The 22,265-nt window shown below is 39.2% G+C and overlaps 4 protein-coding genes across 4 annotated transcripts; all 4 read left to right on the top strand.

Annotated features, from left to right (window-relative positions):
• The first annotated feature begins 212 nt into the window (after positions 1 to 212).
• Positions 213 to 1,372, top strand: LOC133707953 (B3 domain-containing transcription factor VRN1-like). Its single transcript, XM_062133440.1, has 4 exons — positions 213 to 296; positions 390 to 804; positions 912 to 1,048; positions 1,130 to 1,372. The coding sequence occupies exons 1-4, from the start codon at positions 213 to 215 to the stop codon at positions 1,370 to 1,372; spliced, it is 879 nt and encodes a 292-aa protein (XP_061989424.1).
• Positions 1,373 to 4,731: 3,359 nt separating this feature from the next.
• Positions 4,732 to 7,253, top strand: LOC133707881 (B3 domain-containing transcription factor VRN1-like). The gene is made up of 7 exons (XM_062133362.1): positions 4,732 to 4,821; positions 5,285 to 5,798; positions 5,886 to 6,079; positions 6,194 to 6,482; positions 6,569 to 6,682; positions 6,765 to 6,919; positions 6,999 to 7,253. The coding sequence occupies exons 1-7, from the start codon at positions 4,732 to 4,734 to the stop codon at positions 7,248 to 7,250; spliced, it is 1,608 nt and encodes a 535-aa protein (XP_061989346.1). The 3' UTR covers positions 7,251 to 7,253.
• A 6,186-nt stretch (positions 7,254 to 13,439) lies between these two features.
• On the top strand, positions 13,440 to 17,990 carry LOC133707678 (B3 domain-containing transcription factor VRN1-like). Its single transcript, XM_062133214.1, has 9 exons — positions 13,440 to 13,632; positions 14,168 to 14,672; positions 14,951 to 15,162; positions 15,263 to 15,518; positions 15,615 to 15,698; positions 15,797 to 15,957; positions 16,058 to 16,273; positions 17,732 to 17,845; positions 17,928 to 17,990. The coding sequence occupies exons 1-9, from the start codon at positions 13,543 to 13,545 to the stop codon at positions 17,988 to 17,990; spliced, it is 1,701 nt and encodes a 566-aa protein (XP_061989198.1). The 5' UTR covers positions 13,440 to 13,542.
• A 1,109-nt stretch (positions 17,991 to 19,099) lies between these two features.
• LOC133707531 (B3 domain-containing transcription factor VRN1-like) lies at positions 19,100 to 22,224 on the top strand. Its single transcript, XM_062133202.1, has 6 exons — positions 19,100 to 19,376; positions 19,496 to 19,717; positions 19,967 to 19,975; positions 21,125 to 21,491; positions 21,571 to 21,785; positions 21,919 to 22,224. Exons 1-6 carry the CDS (start codon positions 19,170 to 19,172, stop codon positions 22,222 to 22,224), a joined length of 1,326 nt encoding a protein of 441 aa, XP_061989186.1. The 5' UTR covers positions 19,100 to 19,169.
• Positions 22,225 to 22,265: the final 41 nt, after the last annotated feature.

Genomic DNA, 22,265 nt, shown 5'->3' with positions numbered 1-22,265 from the left:
CGAGCTTTGTGACTACTTGAGTACCATGATACATTTTCAATTGCATATATTAGCAAAACAGTGCAACCTGCCTATCCGAGTATCCGAACTTACAATTGGGCTTTAGATTTGTCCGTGAGAAGATAAAAGGGTGCATACACATACAAAATTACAGCTAATTTTCTCCATGCTTCCTCCATAAACCCGGTGAGAAAAGCTTTTGAAGATAAAAAATGAGTGCTTTTCGGCCACCATTTTCTGCTACTACTCCCCGATTTTTCAAGGTTATTGTGGATGAAACTTCTAGCATCAAACTGGTAATACTAGCTGCCTATCTCTCTTTCTGTGTGTGCGTGTGTGTGTGTGATCTAAGAAATACCTTAGTGTGACATGAATGTTCTATCGTGCAGAAAATTCCACCAAAATTTGTGAGGAAATATGGAGACTACTTATCAAAATCAGTGCGTCTTAAGCTTCCAAGTGGTTGTCAATGGGAAGTGGAAGTGACAGAAAGCGATAGTGAGGCTTGGTTTGAAAAGGGTTGGCAAGAGTTCTTCAAGTTTTACTCTCTAGACTGCGGTCACTTCCTACTTTTTACATACCAAGGGAATTCTATGTTCGAAGTTTGCATATTTGATAGAACTGCAACAGAGACTGAATATCCCATTATTATCGATGACTCTTATGTTGAAGATGATAACTCCATTGGAATCTTAAATGATTTTACCCCCTGCTCTAAAACAAGAGACAAATCTCCATCACCATCTGCTAGGCCTTCCAGAAGAAAGAGAACACTTAGTCCAATTAGTGAAGCCAAAATGAAAGGTACTTTGATTAATGTTTACTTCGAGTATATAGCTAGGTTTTTATTATCGAAATTATGGTTCTTCTACTGTTCATGCAAACATAATATCCTATTGACGTGTTTACAGGGAAAGAAGATGATTTTTCTAGGAAAAAAGATGGGGGAGGCTCGTCCAAAGCTCTTGAGAGAGCCAAGGCTTTCAAATCTGAAAATCCTTCCATCATGATAGCCATGCAGCCCCATTATATCCATAATTATACTCTGGTAATAAACTAATAATAGAATCATCAATATATATATATATATAGTTTTTTGAATTCAGCACTATATATTCCTTTGTTGTAGAATATACCGCTTCGATTTATCATGAGTTTCACGAAACACGGGCGGCAGGTCGTCAAGCTTCAGGTTGGAGATAGATTTTGGTCTGCTTGTTTGAATGTGTCTGAAATCCATCGTACAGCTAAAATTAATCACGGCTGGCATGTATTTGTGAAGGAAAATCATTTAAGAGTAGGAGATGTTTGCATATTTGAGCTCATGAAGTTGAATGACCTTGTACTGAAAGTACACATGTTTAGAGGATGATGTAATTGGCGTGGTGAGGACAGTTAATTATTACCTTTTTACCATTGAAGTCCACCACTTTTTGTTGCATTTCAGTACAGTCTAAATCTCTGGATATTGGAGGCAGTAGCATTATTCTTCTATTAGTTGTTATATGTAACTGCATGTAAGAATTATTTGGATAATCAGATGCTGGCAACTTAATGTAGAACAACAAGTAATATATGGAATTGGGATTACTTATTGATCTAGGAATCCATCTTTGTCATGACCAAATCGATTAGGGAATACCGATTTACTTGGTTATTAAAAAGCGAAGTGAACATGATTTGTGAAATAAATGTGGCTTAAAGTATTTAGGACTAAAAGTCTCCTTTATGGGAGGGGCTTAGTCTTGTTGCCTATAAATACCGGGAGGAAATCTTCTGTCCCAGGCCCCCCTGTCTCTTCTTTGTGATTGGTTGATATGGATTAAAAAAAATACTTATCTTAAACTTTGTTTCATTTTTTTAATCATTGTATTCATTTTTTAATCCTTGTCAACCAATCACAAGGAAGAGACAGGGGGGATAGGGGAATTGGGGACAGAAGAATTCAGTCCATAAATACCATATCCTCGATTAGTCACCAAGTAATACATGTTCTCTATCCATAAAGAGATTGCATTCATAAATTATGAGAGGAGAGAAACCGTAGCCCATTATCAGATGGTATGATGGTCAACAGGTCAGTTTAGTAATATTCATATTTTATATTTGACAATTTTTGTGCTATATATAGATTAAAGCTTTTTTTTTTTTTTTTTGAACCAAATCAATCATTTCATTCAACTCAAGCCAGAATGGCACGGATACATACCTTCCCTTGCCATCTTTAGACAAGTTTAGGACGTGGTATGCTAGCACCACCCATTAGACAACCAGTGCTCACTTATTCAGAAGCGAGCCTAATAACTATGAAAAGCAATACATAGCAATTAGGCAAAGTTTAGAAATAAAAACAAAATTTAAATTTTCTCCTTGCCCTTAACAGTTGGGCTAGGAGGTTTGGAGAGATAAGCAAAACAAGTCTCTTGCGCATCCGCAACCTTCTTTGACTTTGGAGGATTTTTATTCTTTGCTCCCAGAGGCCTTCCTCTTTTCTTCTTTGTGCCAGAGCTTGTTTGCATCACATCTTTAGGCACTAAAATATTACCAGGAGCTTCAACCATACCCAAAGATCTGGCAGAGAACTTACTTGTAAACATAGGCAGTTTTTGTTTCTTTGTCTGGATATCTGGCAGCAACGGTTTGAATAATTCTGGTAGCAGAATCTTTAGTTTTTGGGGAGACTTTGAAGGAGAGGGGGGGAGGTGACGCTTGTCACCCCTACTCTCCTTGTTCTCTGCTTCAACCGGTACAGCTGGTTCTGCATCCTTAGAGGCCTTCGGGCTATTTCTTGCAGACCCTACCTTCTTATCAAATTCCATGCCTTCACTTGGAGCGATAAGTTCAGAAGATGAGACCTCCATGTCCAGAGCTGCAATTACTGCCAACGCTAAAGGTTGGTGCACCTCCTTCTCTATTTCTGTGGCACTTAGAACTCTGTCACGCAGTATGATAGGTTTGCGTGCTTTAGAAGCTTCCTTGGGCTGGAATAAGGACCTGTAGATAGATGGCAAAATAGGTGTCTGCACACCTTGAAAACGAAAGGTTCCATCTACAAAAGTGTTAGCCGCAAACCCTAGAGAAGGACCAACCAAATCCTTCCTCTGTTCTCCAGTGCTGCATCTTATACCTGTTGTGGCATGGCTACCAAGCAAAGGGCAATAGTCTCCCTCATGATAAATCAAATTGCAATGATCACACTTGCCTACTAGGTTTTCAAAAAAATATGAAATTTCAACCTCTACTCCAGGTGCCAGTTTTAGGGTTTTCTTGAGGAAAAAAGGTTTCGAAATATCATGTGCCACATGAACCCTAACCTTACCCGTATTTGCAAAGAGTTTATCATCCAACTCAAGATACTTACCAGCCATAGAAGCAATACCTCTGATCATGTCAGGCTCCTCAAACAAAGGCGGAATATTACTAAGTCGAACCCAGAAGAAGAGGACAGTCAGATCAACCTCTTCAATAGCCTTGATGCCATCATACTCCTGAAGCACAACCGGAGCCTGGCTAAAACGCCATGGTCCACCCTTTAAAACCTTGCTACGATCTTTGCGCAAATCAAATTCCAGGACAAAACGGTTTGGAGCCCGCTCTTGAATCTTGAAACCTTTGTCAAGGACCCATACTCGCCGGAAAAAACGTTTCAAATCATTCAAAGCAGCCGGTTTCTTCACCAGAGGACGTGCCAACAGAAAAGATTGCTTGGCACGTCGTTGGATTCCATTCGAGGCTCTTGAGACATCTACGACATCACTGCTAGCAAGCGCAAGTGATGCAGCAAAGGACGAGGTTACAACATCAATGCTGGACATGTTGCTAGGTTTGGGATCAACAGAATAGCGACGGAGGTCGCTTTGGTTGTTTGGTTTGGTGGCGGCACACATAGCGCTGCCCTAGGTTTTTTTTCTTATCATGCACCTGTTATGTTAGTGAACGTGGAAGTTTCTTTATTATATAGATTAAAGCTTTGTGTTCTTGTTTGAGTGTGATAACATAAGTTTACGATGTTGCAATTTCTTGTATTTCTTCATTCTCATTTCTACTGAAAAATAAGAACAACAAAATGGGGAGAAATGAGTCTTGATATTTTGATGATTCAGAAAAACTGAAAGTCACAAGAGTGAAATCCTTAAACATTGAAGGCCAACAGTGAAATCCTTAAACATTAATCACTGATTTGATCAAAAAAAAAGAAAAAAAAACATAAATCACCTGTGCAAGTAATATTTTGTGATGAGAAGGTCAGAAATCGGTTCTCTTGGGCATCTAAATGGGTGCTTTTGTGTTATTCAAGAAGTCATTCATTATAAGGTATCATTATTCAAAGTTGATCATTTCCAATGTATTGATTGCTGCACGCCACTATTTGAATAGTGATGGTTCAGTTGGCTTGTGCAAAAGGAAATCTATTAATAATAGATAATGAATTTTGATTTATGACCAATGGCAATATGTTTATCAGCTTTGCTTAATCACTCACTAAGAATAATTAAGGCATATTTTAATTCCAGTTTAAGTTATTAAAAGTTGAGAAGCTATTCATTAAGCATTGGTCTTTGAGATTTGTGCGGTAACGATTCAGTTCATAGGAAATGATACACTCAATTAGTGTGGGTAATTCACCTTATAGTTTTTACTTTCTAGAGAAAAGTGCTGGGGATTACAAGTATAACTCAATCTCAGAACAGAACCAACTCAAAAATTACCATTTCTTTTGAAAGTTCAGAAATGGTTTCTCCTGGCCAGCAAACATTTTGTGCTACCACTCCCCATTTTTTCAAGGTTATTCTGGAGGACAATTCTAGAGACCTCAAACTGGTAATTGTGCCTCTGTTTCTGTATACCTCTTTCGTATTTTAAGTCATTATGCCTGTGCTTCACTTGTTAGCCTTCTATTGTATTAGGGTTTGTGCATTTACTATATTTCCATAGATTTATGTGACATGCATTATTCGATGTAATATATATGATTTGCTCTAGCTAGAGAGGGTTGTAAGTGGTTTGGTGTAGTTTGTATAATTGTCCCTGAGAAATGCTATTTTCTGTACGTGCAATTGGCTGGAATATGATATTATGATATGGTTCGTTTCAGATCGGTGGGAAAGCCATGTTGTAGACTGTCTAGCTGATAGATTGAGAGTTGAAATATTGCAATTTTATCATAAATTTTCTGAACTTTTGATTTTAATGCTTTGCTAATCATTTGGACGATCCATTTGTTGCCCTCAAAAGATATCTTAAAATGTTCTTTTAATTTAGCGGGACACATTTCGTTGTGCAGAAAATTCCAAAGAAATTTCTGATAAAATATGGTGAGGATCTCTTAAATACGGTATGTCTTAAACTTCCCAGTGGCTCTGAATGGGAAGTGGAATTGATAAGATGCAAGGGTAAGGCTTGGTTTGAAAAGGGTTGGCCAGAGTTCTCTAGGTTCTGCTGTCTTGACTACGGTAACTTCCTAGTTTTTCGATATGAAGGGAATTCTACATTCGAAGTATGTATATTTGATAGGACTGCCACGGGGATTGATTATCCTATAACTGTGCCCAAGATTTATGAAGATGAAAATGATGATTTATCTATTGAAATCTTGGAGTTTCCACCCTGCCCAAAAACAAGGGAGAAACCTTCATTACTATATCCTGATTATCCTCTTTGCAAGAAAATGAGACCAAGCTCGAGTACTAGATCAGACAGGATTTCTGAAAATGAGAGTGCTCAACCTGATTCCATGGTCTTGTTTGAGAAGTCATTGCCAAACAAAGATTCACATTGCTCTAATTCAGAGATGAAAGGTATAGAAATACTTTGTTTAATGCCAGAACTATTTAACAAGATGCAATGCCATTGTTCTTCTAATATCCTATTGTAATCTATAGCAGGGGAAGGAGATTTTCTTGCAAAGAAAAATACAGCTGGAGGCTCTTCTTGCACTCCAAGATTCCTAAAACAAACAGTTGATCACGAGGTTATTGAAAATGCTATAGCTCCTCAGAGAGCTACTGCATTCAAACTTGATAACAACCCTTTTTTCAAGATCTCAATGAAGCCCTCTAATATCCATAAAAGTATTTTGGTACGACAACCTGCGCATGCTGTTCCAGCTTGACATCTCTAATGAATTACTTTGATCTTTTTATTGCTAGAATAATAATAATAATAAGATTATTCTTACAGTTTTCTTTTGCAGTCTTTGCCATCTGAATTTGCCAAGAGATATCTTATTAAGCTGCCTGCTGGCATTGCCACCCTTCAAGTTTCGAGTGGAAGAACTTCGTCTGTTAAAACTTGGTCTGTAAAATTCAAGTATGATTTTGAGAACTCAAAAGCTCAATTGCTGAATGGTTGGTCAGCATTTGTAAGGGACAATAATTTGAAAGTTAGGGATGTGTGTGGCTTTATCCTTATGGACCGCATTGAACTTTTATTCGAAGTTGCGCTTCCCAATGTAGAAGCTCCAAATTTCCCGTTGCCACCAGGTAACCTTGCTAAGTTATTTGTGCTCCATTAGCTCTACATAACTTGCACAATTGCACATAATTTGCTGTCTTCCTTGTGGTTGTAGGGGAAGGCAGAGGAGCAACAATTCAAGTTGAAGAAAAGAGAAGCCCCATAATTAAAGTTGAATCTGAATGTGACATGAATTGTGAAATTGGTCTATCTAGCTCTCTTGCAATTGGTAAGTCCACTAGAATGAGAATTCCCAAATTTCAAGTCAAGGAAATTAATCAGTTTAATTTTATTTGTTGGTTTTGCTGTAGTCAAGAAGCCAATTATTAGTGGACAGGTTACTCATTGGCCTTCTTCATCTTTGAGGGATTCAAGGGTTAATCTTGAAGCTGCCAACAAGTTCGTCCCAAAGAATCCCTATTTCTTAGTCACTCTTGGGTCACTCCATAAAGAGAAGTCAAATGTGGTATGGTCCTTGTCAACATTTTCAGACAACCTTGACCAACTTATATTTATAATTACTTATTACATCCCTTTTGATGCAGTCTGTACCGGCTACATTTGTCAAGAGTTTCATTAAGGAGGCGAATCAAACGCTGAAGCTTCAGGTTAAAGATAGATCGTGGCCTGTAAAGGTGATTCGCTTTGGCAAGAATTCAGCCAAGTTTTCCGGTGGCTGGGCTGCATTTGCTAAAGAAAACGGGTTAGAAAAAGGAGACGCTTGCATATTCGAGCTCATGGAGATCAATGACATTGTACTGAAAGTTCACATTTTCAGATGTTCATTAAAAATTTAAATGATTCTGATTTCTGAAAGAGGCGTTTGGCATGTCACTTTCTGAGCTTTGTCTGGTGATTGATAAGGTTGAAATGTTTCTGTTAAAGAACATCAATCTCCTCCTTCAATCACTCCCAGAATCTCCTCCATTGAATAGTTTGTCTACAGCTAGTTTACCGTTTTCCTAGGATTATGCTTCAGTTTTGATACTGTTGTTAATGTAATATTATTGATAATTCATATCATGTGAGTTTTGCCAGTTACATGAATCAAGGGGAAATCAATTTCTACATGGTATCAGCCTAGGTCTAGGATCCTTACCTATCCCTCCTTTAGCTTCTGTTTTTCCTCCTCGTGTCCAGCCACCCAATTCTGGTTTCATGGCTTCCACCTCTTCAACCCCTCCCTCCCAAAACACAGCCCAATTTACCAAACTCACCGAAACAAACTACCTGATCTGGCTTCGTCAGATCAAACCTTATCTTCATGGTGCCAAGCTTTGGGGTTATGTTGATGGCTCCATTCCTCAACCCTCTCCCACCACCACAACTACTGCCACTGAAGGCAAACCTGCAACCACCATCCCCAATCCTGAGTATGAAAATTGGTTTACCACCGACCAACAAATTGTCAGCATCCTCACCACCTCCCTGACCGAAAATGTGGCTTGTCTTACCATTGGGTATGACACATCCAAGGCAATCTGGGACTGCCTCGCCTGCCACTACTCCCCACGCTCCGTTGCCAGCGCCACAAGCCTCAAGCTTCAACTCTTTGACCTTCAAAAGGGTTCGCAGTCCATCGATGCATATCTGCAGCAGGCCAAATCCATTGCTGATTCATTGACCTCAATCAACCAACCTGTATCTGATGCTGACTTGGTTGTTGCCACACTCCATGGGCTTGGCCCCGACTACCTCATGCTCCGAACTGCTCTAGCACAGTCTCCATCTCTACCTGATTTCTCTGACCTCCGTGCTCAGATTCTTGCTTTTGACGCTCAACAGACTCCCTCTTCCGAACCCGCAGCAGCTACTGCCTTGTTCAATCGTGCTCTGTCCCAGGAGCCGCAGCCCCGTGCTCCTCGTCGTGACATTCGTGGTCGGTCTCATCACTTTGGCGGTCGGAATGCTGGGAATTATCGGTATCGGCGTGGTGGTGTGCGACACCAAGCCGCATCTCAGAATGCGTTTTCCCATAACGCGCATCAATATGGCACGAGGGAGTTTCCCCCAGCAAATTGGGCTACCCGCTCACCTTGGGCCACTGGGCTTCTTGGTCCAGGCCCACAATGGTGTCCCAATTGTCAAAGAAATCACCATGGTCTTGCTCAGTGCCCTCACTGTTTTTCAGGCCCAAATTCGTCACCCCCATTTGTTGGAGTCCATTCCTTTGGTGACCCAAATTGGTATCCCGATACCGGAGCTACCCACCATATGACAGCCATGCCACTAAACAACTCTCAGTCTTACGGTGGCCCACACAATGTTTATATGGGTAATGGCGATTCAATGCATGTCACTCATACTGGTAACCTTCCTTTATCATTGGGCAACTTTCCCTTCTCATTAGAAAATGTCTTACGCATTCCATCGATTCGTAAAAATCTTCTGTCTGTCGCTCGTTTTACTCAAGATAATCTTGTCTACTTTCTTTTTGCTCCTAATTTTTATCAAATCCGTTGCTTACATACTGGTTGTCTATTGTTTCAGGGCCCTTCTAAAGATGGCCTATATCCACTTCGTCTATCGTCTGTCACCACCACTCCTCATGCTCTAGCCACTATCCATTCATCTCTCTGGCATAATCGTCTTGGCCACCCTTCGTCTACAGTTTTATCTCGTTTAGGGCCTACTATTGGGTCTCATTATACTTTTCGTGATTTTTGTCGTGATTGTGCACTTAGCAAATCACATCAATTACCTTTTCCTTCTAATAATATGTACGCTACATCTCTTTTTCAAATTATCCATAGTGATGTTTGGATGTCTCCCATTTTGTCAATTACTGGTTTCAAATACTATGTTGTATTCACCGATGAATTCTCTCGTTATATTTGGATTTACCCAATGCGTCGTAAAAATGAGGTCCTTACCCACTTTCAAACTTTGGTTGCATTAATCCGTAATATCTTTCATGGATCCGTAAAATCTCTTCAAAGTGACAATGGCACAGAATATGTCAATCATGCTTTTTCTAATTTCTGTCAATCCTTGGGTATCCAACAACGATTTTCCTGTCCACATACACCACAACAAAATGGTCTCGCCGAACGCAAACACCAACACATTGCCACAATGACATGCACTCTACTCCTCACTTTTGGTGTTCCTCAAAATCTATGGGTGGAAGTTGCATTAACTTCTGTTCATATCATTAACCTCCTTCCCTCTTCTGTTCTTGATTGGAATACACCTCATTATCGTCTTTATGGTACTCCTCCCTCTTATTTGTCTCTTCGAGTCTTTGGTTGTTCATGTTATCCTCATCTTGGTCCATATGTATCCAACAAACTCTCCAGTCGTAGTGTTGAGTGTGTCTTTCTTGGTTATAGTCCCCATCATAAGGGCTATCGTTGTCTAAATCCCACCACTAGTCGAGTTTACGTCTCCTGTCATGTTTTGTTTAATGAAAATCATTTTCCGCTTAAATAATTGCAGGCCCAATCACATTCTGATCCAGGTCCACTGGAATTTATCTCATTATCTTACCCAGTTACTCCGCAGGCCCACCTGCCGAGCCCATTACCATCCTTTACTGACACCAGCCCAACAGATCTAACGTTGTCTTCCTTGCGCGTTCCATCATTGCCTCACGCTGACTCTAGCCCCCGCGTACCTTCCCCCTCGAGCCAAACATCTCCGCCGTCGACCCCAGCCGACGCATCTGGCCCGGAGTCTCCTCGGTCGCCATCTGCTTCCCAAGCTCCTCCGTCTCTGCCCGCTTCCCTTGTCGTGCCGGTTATCCAGTACAGTCGCCGTCGCCGTCACCGTCCTTCGACGCCGTCCCAACCTACTGCATCGGTCGCAACAGATACTGTCGTTCCACCACCGGCGGCGTCTCCTCCCCAGGTTGCTGCGTCACCGGCCAAAGCTCATTTTCTGGTCGAAACTACAGTCGACGCACCTCCTCTAGTCGTCACATTTGACAGCGACGCCGCAGCCTCTCCCAATCCAGCTCCTGTCGATCCTCCTCCACCGGTTCATCCCATGACTACTCGACTCCGCGACGAAACTCGTCAGCTCAAACGATTCACAGATGGCACTATACGGTATCCTTTGCCTCGAGCTCTTCTCACCTTCCTTGACATTATTGAACCCACCTGCTACTCTCAGGCATCTTAGAAAGCCGAATGACGTGCAGCAATGACAGAGGAGATAAATGCCTTGTTGAAGAACAACACATGGACTCTAGGGCCTCCCTCCCCAACCAAGAATACAGTAGGCTATAAGTGGGTGTTGGGTGAAGAGGAAGTCTAATGGATCTATCGAGCGCTACAAGGCTCGTCTTGTAGCCAAGGGATTCCACCAGCAGCAAGATATTGATTATGATGAAACCTTTAGCCCTGTGATTAAACTTGCAACTATTCGTACTGTGATTACACTTGCTGTGTCTCGAGGTTGGTCCTTGCGCCAATTGGATGTGAAGAATGCCTTTCTTCATGGCATTCTCAAGGAAGATGTCTACATGGTTCAACCTCCAGGTTTCATTGATCCGGCACGGCCTTCTCATGTTTGCAAGCTGAACAAAGTCCTTTAAGGACTGAAGCAGGCTCCCCGTGCCTGGTTTCATCGAATGAGTACCTTTCTTTTATCTGTTGGCTTCTTTCAGAGTATTGTTGATCCCTCCTTGTTTATTTATCGTCAAGGGCTTCACACAATTTATTTTCTGCTCTATGTTGATGATATTGTGTTGACGGGTAGCAATAACCAGCTTCTCCAAACTTTTATTGATACTCTTGGGCGTGGCTTTGACATCAAGGATTTAGGTCCTCTCCACTATTTCCTTGGATTACAGGTCACTCCACACTCTCATGAGCTGCATATCAATCAAATAAAGTATGCTCATGATCTCCTCTCCAAGCATGATCTCCTATTCAGTAAGCCTGTGAGTACACCTATGTCCGCTAAGTCTGACCTCAGTGCCACTGATGGTGTCGTCGTTGAGAACCCTACAACATTCCGTGAACTTGTTGGGTCCTTGCAATATCTCACCATCACACGCCCTGACATTGCCTTTGTAGTAAACACGGTTTCACAGTTTATGAGCCAGCCATGTGTGTCTCATCTTGTTGCTGTCAAACACATCCTCTGTTACATCAAACACACTCTTGATCATGGTTTATTGTTCACACCGCAGTGTCAACCGGTAACTCTGTCTGCTTACTCTGATGCTGATTGGGCCGGCTGCCCCATTACTCATCACTCAACGTCTGGCTATCTTGTCTACCTAAGTTCTAACCTCATCTCTTGGTGTTCTAAAAAGCAGCCTACCATTGCTCGGTCTAGTGCCGAGTCCGAGTATCGCTCTCTTGCCCATGCTAGTGCCGAAAGAACTTGGTTGGGATATTTACTATATGAGCTTGGTGCCCAGATTCAATTCCCCATTTTGTTACATTGTGATAATCTGAGTGCCACTTATATAGCTTCCAATCCTGTTTTTCATACACACACCAAGCATATTGAGCTTGATTACCACTACGTTCGTGAAAAGGTTACTCGTGGTAGTCATCCAGTCTGTTTCATTCCGTCCATGGATCAGCCTGCAAATTTACTCACTAAGCCACTTCACAAGTCTCGCCATCTTCTCTTTTCTGGCAAACTTGTCCGTCCAGGACCGCCAAGTTTGAGGGGGGCTGTTAAAGAACATTAATCTCCTCCTTCAATCACTCCCAGAATCTCCTCCATTGAATAGTTTGTCTACAGCTAGTTTACCGTTTTCCTAGGATTATGCTTCAGTTTTGATACTGTTGTTAATGTAATATTATTGATTCATGTAAGTGATGTAACTATCAATACTCACAGCTATATAATGCATAGAATGTAATAGCTTAGTTGAATCAAGGGGAAATCAATTTCTACAGTTTCTTACAAATTCGAAGATCCCAAATTCATGATCAATTAATCCCTTACCTTGTCTTCAATTGGATTCAATTAAGAGTATGAAAAGATTTCTCAAAATGTGGTACTTAGGAAGATAGGTTTAGGCCCGACAGTCTGGAGTTATGTTACAATATGGCCCATTAATATCTCATGTTCTGTATTTACACATGTGAATGAAATTCCTTCACTGGATCAAAAAATCTGTTTTCAGATAAAGGACCGGTTATGACCAATATAGAACATCCACTATGTATTTCTTACAAAATTTGCATTTTGAAATTATCATTGATTTTTTTTTTTTTTTTTTGAATAATGGGATTTGGAACCAAGTCAAGCTGGGAGTCTCATCCCCACGCCCATGTTATTATTTATAATATTTTGTCTCACCGGGGGAATGTAATACCTGTACCCCTAGCAGACATAGTTGCGTTACATATATCCTCATAGAGGACGTCCTGTAAGAAAGCAGGAGCCTCAACTGTAGAAAGATCCACAACATGATCTAAATTAGCAAAGTGGGCCAATCGATGTGCCACACTATTTGCTTCACGAAAAACATGTCGAACTCTTACATAATCAAATGCTTGCATATAATCCTTACAATCTTCAAGAATCCAACTAACTTCTGAGTTATCCTCTCATGGCAGCAACTAAGAGAGCACAATCACTCTCAATTTCAATCTCCGATTGTTTTTACATATACCTGGTTTCAAGGTTTCATGATTCAGCTCCTCAAAAAAAAAAAAAAAAAAAGGTTTCATGATTCAGATCATTTCCAAGGCACTGATTTAGGCATGCCGCCATTGGAAGTGACACTATTCACTTGGCTTGTGGAATAAGAAAATCTAGTAAAAGATTGTTTCTTTCTTGATTTGTGGCCAGTGGCAGATATCTTTTGCCTGCAGCTTTGATAAATTATTCACTTCGAACTTCGAGGACAACATTAAGATTATTATAAATTTAAATTATAAAACATAAACAAGGTTGAGTAGACTAGTAGAATCAAGTAATCATTGGGTTTTGAGTTCTGAGCAGTGACAATTCCTCCTTGGCTCCTTGCACATGAGAGGATGATATTCGTTTGGTCTTTAGATGATAAGTTCTGGGGAATAGAAGAAAACTCAAACTTGAAACAAAACAAACCTTCAGAAACAACTGTTTCTTCTGCTCCATCCATAAACCAGTGATACAGCTTTTGAAAGTTCAGAAATGGGTTCTCTTGGCCGGAAAATCTTTTGTGCTATAACTCCCCATTTTTTCAAGATTATTCTGGAGGACACTTCTAGAGAACACAAACTGGTAATGTTCCTCTCTGTCTCTTTCTCTCTACACACACACACACACACACACACACACACACACACTTTGTTATTGATAGTCATTGCATGCATGCATGAACTTCTACTTCTTGATCTTATACTGGATTAGTTTGGCCCATTTATTCTGTTTTTATTGATTTATGCATATATGGTTCCATCTGAAGTACGTATACATGATATGGCTGTAAAGCTAGCGTTTTATAAATGATATGCTCTAGAGAGGATTGCATGTGATTTTGTTTATTTTGCACAATCGGCTGTTAAATTTGCTATTTCAGAAGAGGATGGGTATGTGATTTGGTTCATTCTGTCTAATTTGTTGTAATATCATGTGGGTTTGTTTAAGATTTATGGTTCATTTGTTTAAGAGTCATCTTATAGATCTTAATTCTTAACCATATATCTATTTCATTTATCTATCTTAAAGCTATGTTAAGGATGATTCATTTTTTTTTTCTCACAGAATTTGTCTGAAAAAGTAGTTCTTTATTAGCTTGACACATTCTGTTGTGCAGAAAATTCCAAAGAAATTTATGATAAAATATGGTGAAGATCTCTCAAATTCGGTATGTCTTAAGCTGCCAAGTGGTTCTGAGTGGGAAGTAGAATTGACAAGATGCAATGGTAAGGCTTGGTTTGAAAGGGGTTGGCCAGAGTTCTCTAGATTCTGCTCTCTAAACTACGGCACCTTCCTAGTTTTTCGATATGAAGGGAATTCTCACTTTGAAGTTTGTATATTTGATACGAGTGCCACAGAGATTGATTATCCCTTGACAATACCCAAGATTGAAGAAGCTGATGAAGATGATTTATCTATTGAAATCTCGGAGGACTTACCTCCCTGCCCAAAAAGTAGGGAGAATTCTTCATCACACTGTCCTCGCAAGAAAATGAGGACAAGTTTGAGCGGTAAACTAGACATGATTTCTGAAAATGGGAACACTCAACCTTATGACATGGTCGTGTTAGAGAAGCCAATCACAAACAAAGATTCACATTGCTCCAAAGCAGAAATAAAAAGTAAGGAATATATATCCAGTGTTTTACCTCAGTTCGTTCATTTAATGCCATCACAAGTAACCTGTTTTGCTCCATTAGGTTTGCCTTCTGCATAACACATGTTTTGCTCATTCTTTTGAATTGTGCACTCAGTATACATGCCTTACGAAGTGATGCATGAGACTCTAAATCAAAAATGAAAAGTGTGGGATAAATTTTTTTTAACGAAAACAAATAATAAGATGCAGTGTCACTGTTATTGTAGATTGTAATATCCTGTTGGCTTTAATATTCAACAGGGGAAACAGATTTTGCCACCAAAACTGATGGTGGATGCTTATCTAGGCCTGAAAGATTTCCAAAGCAAACATGCCATGAGAATCTTGGGAGGATGAAGCCATTGACTACAACTGAGAAAGCTATAGCCCTTCAAAGGGCTAATGCTTTCAAATCTGATAAACCTTCTTTCAAGATGGCTATGCAGCCCTCTCATATCCATGACAGTACTATTGTAAGCCATCTATGTATATCCCTACTAGCATGACATCCTCCACTTCTTCTTCCTTCTAGAACAATCATAAATGTGTCTGCCTGTCCATTTTGTTTTTCAGAGTTTGCCATATGAATTTGCAAAGAGACATCTTATCAAGCTGCCTGCTGGTATTGCCATCCTTAGAGTATCAGATGGAAGAACTTGGTCTGTGATGTTCAAGTATGATCATAAAAACTCAAAAGCTCGATTATGGAGAAGTGGTTGGTCATCTTTTGTGAGGGACAATAATTTGAAAGTTGGGGATGTGTGTGTCTTTGTCCTTATTGACTGCAATAAACTTTCCTTTGAAGTTTTCTTTTTCCCCTTCTCACCAGGTAGATATGCCAACATGCATCCTAATTTTTGCTTCATAAACTCTCTGCATAACTTTCAGAGTTTGTTGTTTTCTTTGTGGTTTTGGGGTACTGCAGGCTATGGCAGAGGAGCAATTGTTCAAGTTGAAGAAAAGAGAAGACCCATAGTTGAAGCTGAATCCAACATGAATTGTGAAATTGGTGTGTCTACATCTATTGAAGTTGATAAGTCCACTAGAATGTAACATTTCATACTTTCAAGTCAGGGATAATATCTGATTATTTTTGGTTTTTTATAGTTGAGAACAAGATGCTGAAGATTTATGAGTCAGTTACTCAAAAGCCTTCTTCATCTTTGAGGGCTTCAAGAGTCGGTCTTGAAGCTGCCAATAAATTCGTCTCAAAGAATCCCTTCTTCTTAGTCTCTCTGCCGTCAATCCAGAGAGTGAAGAAGAATGTGGTATGGTCATTCACAAAAGTTTCATGCAAACTCGGTCAGGTTCTAGTTCTAAAATTAATCACCAATATATTTCATTACTTTACACCTTTTTCATATGCAGAATGTACCAGCTAGTTTTTTCAAGAGTTTCATGAAGAGGAAGAAACAAACCGTGAAGCTTCAGGTTCAGGATAGATCATGGCCTGTAAATTTGATTCCTAGCAACTATTCAGCCAGGTTAGGTGGTGGTTGGGCTGCATTTGCGAAGGAACATTGTTTAGAAGAAGGAGATGTTTGCATATTTGAGCTCACAGAGATGAAGGAAATTGTACTGAAGGTTCACATTTTCAAATGAACCACTACTTGTTTTGCTGCAGTTCAAGAGGGTCTGGAATATTACTAGTTCAAGAGGATCCAGTTAGCTTTTGTAAAGTCTGATAATAAAGTGAATAACTTTGATCATGTATCTAGTTTAGAATGATTTAAATCTTAATCAACTTCCAGTTTAAGGGTATTTCATTTGTAATGCAATTCAGTAGTGCTACATTTGTTATATCACTAGCCTCATACAGTGCAATGCACCTCTTGCTATAAAAAATAAAAAAAAAATAAGAACGTGGAATTAGCTCTTCTTCAATTTTTCATATATATGTTTTTTCTGTTTTCTTTTTTTTCTTTTATTTACATTTTTCCATAAAATAAGGTCTGGCATGCAACCATTTGGTCAATTGACTAGTCAACCTTTTTTTTAAGGGGAAGATCAAATTCATGGACGGTAGTTCACTAAACCCTACTTCAGCCACCGTTATCAATCTAACCTAAACTTGAAAAACAACCGGTTAAAACTTGTATAAAGAGAAAACATTAGAAAGAAATAGATTACTTAAAAACTGTGTTGCGATCAGTCTATCATATGAAACGATTCTTCAGTGGTTACCTCAGAAGAATCGTTTCTGTGCACTACTCTACCATCTTTTCTGTTCTATTCAAAAATCTGGCGATAAATAGCTATTGAAGAAGTTAAAAAGCATGAGTTCTTTTCGCCGGGAAAACGACGGCCGTCGGCCAATATGTTGTTCTCCGACTCCCCGTTTTATCCAGGTTATCTTGGATGATACTTCTAGAGACGTCAAACTTGTAAGTACCTCTATCTAAATATATAGTACCTCCTATATCTATTTCTAGTACTTGCATATATGTATGAGCATGCACTTGATCGAGTAGCTACGTACACTCGAATTTGAATCTAGAAAAGAAGTCGATTACTTTTATATATAACATTAGAGATGAAACTTAAGGGTATGGTTTTGATGGTTAATTACGAACTTACTTCAACCACTTACTTGAAGGAATGAGGGATGTACTAACTACAAGTGATATGATAGTCTCTGAAGAGATGGATTAGACACTGGAATATCGGCTATCTTAGACTGAAAATATACAAGTGCATGTCATAGATGTTTGTTATTCTTTTTTATCAATATGTATTGGGGCCAAGGGGATCTCAACTAGCTTATTATTGGTATCTCTCCCAATCAAGTTAGATACCTAGCTGTGTTCTGCTTCTGTTTTCTCGGTGTTTACATATATATATGTACATGTATATGATAATTGTTTTTGTTCCCCTCTCAGGTATGTGCTATTAGATTGTAATTCAAGCATGATTCACTCGAGCAAAACTCACTTGTGCTATAGTTGAGATGATTCATTTCTAGTACAAAAAAATCATATACTGTTCTGTTAAATTGTGAGCTAGTACTTATACTTGACACGTATTCTGTTGTGATCAATGCAGGGCATTCCAAAGAAATTTGTGAATGAATATGGTCAGTGTCTATCAAATTCAGTATGTCTTAAGCTTCCAAGTGGCTCTGAATGGGAAGTAGAAGTGACAAGAAGCAATGGAAAGGTTTGGTTTGAGAAGTGTTGGCCAGAGTTCTCAAAGTTTTACTCTCTTAGCATCGGTGATTTTCTAGTTTTTGAATATGAAGGGAATTCTGAATTCCACGTTTTCATATTTGATAGAAGCACCACAGAGATTGACTATCCCATAAAAAGGCCCAAGATGGAAGAAGCTCCTGAAGATGAATTCTCTGTTGAAATCTTGGAGGACATTCCACCCAGCCCAAAAACAAGGGAGAAAACTCCATTACCGTGTCGTCAATCTTACAAGAAAATGAAGACAAGTTTGACTGGTAAAGCAGACCTGATGTTTGAAAATGAGAACACCGAACCTTTTGAGAATCCAAAGAAAAACAAAGATTCTCATTGCTCTGCATCAAAAATCAAAAGTATGGAACATAAATTTAAAAAGTATTTCATATAGTGTGTTCTGTCAAGACTGTTGAGATGCAGGCATGCAACATACTTGTCTGGTAATCTTGTGTGATAAATTTGACAGGTGTAGGTGGTTTTCCAGCAAAAATAGATGGCGGAGGCTCATCTAGCACTGAGAGGTTTTTAAAGCAATCACCTGAGTTTTGTGGGGAGAAGCATACATCAAATATAAATGAAAAAGCCTTAATACAGAGAAATATTTCTTCCAAATCTGAAAAGCCTTATTTCAAGGTTGTCATGCAGCACTCATATATTCAAAAAGGTTATTTGGTGAGCTTTTATAGACAACCCTCATATATATGCCAGCATAAGCAAGCTTATAATATTACATTTTCACTGCAAAATGTTTCTTATAGTTTCCCTTCCTGCATTCCCTTTACACTTCAGTCTGTGCCATCTGAGTTTTCCAAGAGACATCTTACAAAGAAGCCTGCTACTGTGATCCTTCAAGTTTTGGATGGAAGAACTTGGTCCGTTCAATTGAAGTATCATCATGAACGCTCAGAAGCTAGATTCCAGAGTCGTTGGCCACTATTTGTAAGGGAGAATAATTTGAAAGTTGGTGATGCATGTGTCTTTACCTTAATTAACTGCATTGCATTTGTATTTGAAGTGGTCTTTTATCCTGCCGCAGAAGCTGCAAATTGCCCCTTGTCACCAGGTAATCTGATAATATGCGAGTCTGTGGTCCATTAGCTCCGCTAACCTATGCATACATGTTTTATCGTTTTCTTATATTCAGGTGGAAGAGGAGCAATTTATCAAGTCAAAAGTAAGGGAAGTCCGATAATAGAAGTAGAATCTGAATGCGGTGTGATATGTGGAATTGGTGTATCTGGCTCTCTTGAAACTGGTAAGTCCACTAGAAATAGAAATTCCCAAATTGAGGTTAACGAATGTATTCAGATAAATATACGTGTCTTGGTGATTTTGTCATAGGCAAGAACAAAATGTCAAAGACTAGTGTGCAGGTTACTGAAAGGCCCTCTTCATCTTTGACGGCTCCATTGGATAATCATCATGAAGCTGCCAACAACTTCGTCTCAGAGAATCCCTTTTTCAAAGTCACTTTGGGTTCCTCCCATATGGAGAAGTCAGTTGTGGTACGATTATTGACAATAAAGATTATACAATCTTTGTTTCAAGTTCCGGCTTTTTATTGATCACCATCACCTATACTCTAGTGATGACTCTAGTCATTATTTTTTTCCCATTTGTGCAGCATGTACCAGCTAGTTTTGCTTGGAGTTTCATTAGAAGGAAGAAACAAAAAGTGATGCTTCAGGTCACAGATAGATTGTGGCCTGTGGATTTGATAGCATTTAAGCCATCTTTAGCTTCATTTTCTTCTGGCTGGGCCACATTTGTTGAGGAATATTCATTAAGAGTCGGAGATGTTTGCATATTTGAGCTTATGGAGATGAATGATGACATTATACTACAAGTTCATTTTTTCAGATGTTGAAGAGGCAGAGTAAAGTCATTCAGTGAGGTATTCTGAGCTCCATTATCACCCATTGCTGAATTTCAAGAGGGTGTCTGGACATTACATAGAGGCACCTCTTGCATGTATTCTATTAAACTGTATGAACTTAATTATGAAATGAATTATTATTGATTTTATATATCTTGGATTTTTCATGCAATTTACTATTTTTGTTCAGGACAAAATTTGTGTCTTTTTGATGGGCAGTGTCATTGGGTAAGTTATGGATGTATCCATATGTATTGCTACTTGATACTAGCCAGATAGTATGTCAGTGTCATTCCGTGATACATGATGGGGGAAGTTAAGGAAATCAAGACAGATCTTCAAACCAAGAAATTTCTTCACCACTTTAACCAATTAACATAAAAAATTCTACCAAGATGAGTGGTATCCTTCATGTGCATTGATGGTGATGTATGTGTTTTTGAATATTCATATCGATAATCGACTTCTGTTTCAAAGGTACTGTGTTTTCCCTGCACCATAAAATTAAGCTGTAATTGGCCATTATTGCCATGCAATCAACTGCTTTTTGAATGTGGCTCCATTGTGGGAATGCAGGACCATGGCAGCCATAGATGAAGTAAATAAAAACCGGATAATTAAAGTTGAAAATGATTGTGCCATGAATTCTGAATTGGTGTCTAGCACTAATAGGTGGTTTGTCGGGAGCATAGAAAAATTTCTCCTTGTTATCTGCTCCTTCTTGCAACTTACAGTGGAAGGTACCTAGAGGGCTGAAAGAGGGAAACAGTAAAAGTCTTAGTTTGGTTTTGATCAGTAGCATCTCCTAAAGTGTGTTTAGGACATGATAATAGGCATGTAACCCTGACAAAGGGCAACTGGTAAATATCCAAATCTCTCGAGTCCTATTTAAGTACCTAGCTAACTCTGGAGTATGGACTCTTTAACTTCCCTGTAACGTCAAATAAGCAGAGCCTATTGACTGTGCATATATTATATAGACTGAGGTGCATGCATCAGTAATTGATTACTACGTCCACTTCAGCTACGTATTCCCATTTAAGTACCTAGCCAACAATTGACTGTCTAACTTTCACTGCAAATATAACCTTTCTTTTCCACAAACAGAGTTTGGATCTTGAAACTCTTAAACTTCAACCATGAGTTCTCCTTGCTGGAAAATTGATCAGCAACCAAAATTTTCTGCTACGCCTCTCAGCTTTCATAAGTCCATTTCGGAGAACACTCACAGAGACAATAATCTTGTAAGCACCTCTCTCTCTATGTGCCCCTCTATCCCTCTAGCTATCACTATAACTTGTGCTATTATTCAGATTCATTTCCAACACACAAAAGGGTTTGAAATATAAAATCTTTTTTTTTTCCCCTGTTATGTAGAGAGTTCCAAGGAGTTATGTGAAGAAATATGAGAAGAAATATGGAGAAGAGCTATCAAATATCGTACATCTTAAGCTTCCATGTGGTACAGAATGGGAAATAGAAGTCACAAGACATAATGGTGTCTTTTGGTTCGACAAGGGTTGGGAAACCTTTAGCAAGTTTTACTCCATCGAGTCTCGCTACTCGCTAGTTTTTCAATATGAAGGGAATTCTAGATTCAAAGTTAACATATTTGATAGAACAAACTCAGAGATTGAGTATCCTATCAAAACCCCGAAGAAGGAAGAAAATGATGTAGATGATCAATTTCCACCGGTTAGTCATCTGCTGCCTCAAAAGAACAATATAGCAAGTTCAAATGGTGGTAATTAAAGCATGCATCTATTAAATTGTTTGATTTTGTGTGTTTTCTTCCATTGAGATGTGTTATAATCTTTTGACAGACAAAAAGGATCTTCCTGCGGAAGTAGATGAGGGAGACAAGTATAGTAGTACTCAAAGATCACAAAAACCAACAACTGAGGTTCTTGGGAGGATGCACCCTTCGACTACAAGAGGAAGTGGAGCTGTACAGACAGTTAAAGAATTCAAGTACACTGAGCAGCCTTCTTGTTTTTTGGTTCCTATGTGCCCCTCTTATATCGAAAAACATATGCTTGTAAGTTTTCTATTTCATAGATCTTGTCCATGTTAAAATGAACTAAGCAATTAAATCTAGGTCCTTCTCTGTAGCAGAATCACTGTTCTCGATATCTTAAGGTCTTTTTTCTTGCTTTTCTTTTTCCTCTCAGTGGCTGCCAAGTGACTTTGCCATGCATTTGAAACATCTTATTACGAATTCTGGTAATCTTACCCTTCATGTTTCGGAAGGGAGCACAACGAGAACTTGGACTGTTGGAATGAAATATGAAAAAGAAAGAGCGAAATTCCAGTCTGGATGGAGTGAATTTGTGCAAGGCAATAAACTGAATCATGGTGATGTGTGTGACCTCATGTTAATTGACAAAAATGAACTTTTATTTGAAGTTAAGATTTTCCGAGCAAGAGAAGCTGTGGATTGCACCTTCTCACCGGGTAAGTTATTTGCAAATATTTAGGTTACTGTTTAGATATGATAGAGGCTAATTACTGTATATAT

Source organism: Rosa rugosa, chromosome 1 (assembly GCF_958449725.1).
Source record: "Rosa rugosa chromosome 1, drRosRugo1.1, whole genome shotgun sequence".
In the NCBI taxonomy this organism is placed as follows: domain Eukaryota; kingdom Viridiplantae; phylum Streptophyta; class Magnoliopsida; order Rosales; family Rosaceae; genus Rosa; species Rosa rugosa.
The sequence above is the reverse complement of the archived record's forward strand: the minus strand, read 5'-3'. Positions and strand labels throughout refer to the sequence as shown.

Coding starts and splice junctions, on each gene's coding strand:
- LOC133707881 (XM_062133362.1), top strand. CDS start 4,732: ATGGTTTCTCCTGGCCAGCAAACATTTTGTGCTACCACTCCCCATTTT. Junction 5,799..5,885: donor CTCTAATTCAGAGATGAAAG/GTATAGAAATAC, acceptor AATCTATAGCAG/GGGAAGGAGATTTTCTTGCA. Junction 6,683..6,764: donor ATCTAGCTCTCTTGCAATTG/GTAAGTCCACTA, acceptor GTTTTGCTGTAG/TCAAGAAGCCAATTATTAGT.
- LOC133707953 (XM_062133440.1), top strand. CDS start 213: ATGAGTGCTTTTCGGCCACCATTTTCTGCTACTACTCCCCGATTTTTC. Junction 297..389: donor AAACTTCTAGCATCAAACTG/GTAATACTAGCT, acceptor TCTATCGTGCAG/AAAATTCCACCAAAATTTGT. Junction 1,049..1,129: donor ATATCCATAATTATACTCTG/GTAATAAACTAA, acceptor CCTTTGTTGTAG/AATATACCGCTTCGATTTAT.
- LOC133707678 (XM_062133214.1), top strand. CDS start 13,543: ATGGGTTCTCTTGGCCGGAAAATCTTTTGTGCTATAACTCCCCATTTT. Junction 15,519..15,614: donor CTTTTTCCCCTTCTCACCAG/GTAGATATGCCA, acceptor GGGGTACTGCAG/GCTATGGCAGAGGAGCAATT. Junction 17,846..17,927: donor TGACAAGAAGCAATGGAAAG/GTTTGGTTTGAG, acceptor TTGAATATGAAG/GGAATTCTGAATTCCACGTT.
- LOC133707531 (XM_062133202.1), top strand. CDS start 19,170: ATGTATTCAGATAAATATACGTGTCTTGGTGATTTTGTCATAGGCAAG. Junction 19,377..19,495: donor ATATGGAGAAGTCAGTTGTG/GTACGATTATTG, acceptor CCATTTGTGCAG/CATGTACCAGCTAGTTTTGC. Junction 21,786..21,918: donor ATATCGAAAAACATATGCTT/GTAAGTTTTCTA, acceptor TTTTCCTCTCAG/TGGCTGCCAAGTGACTTTGC.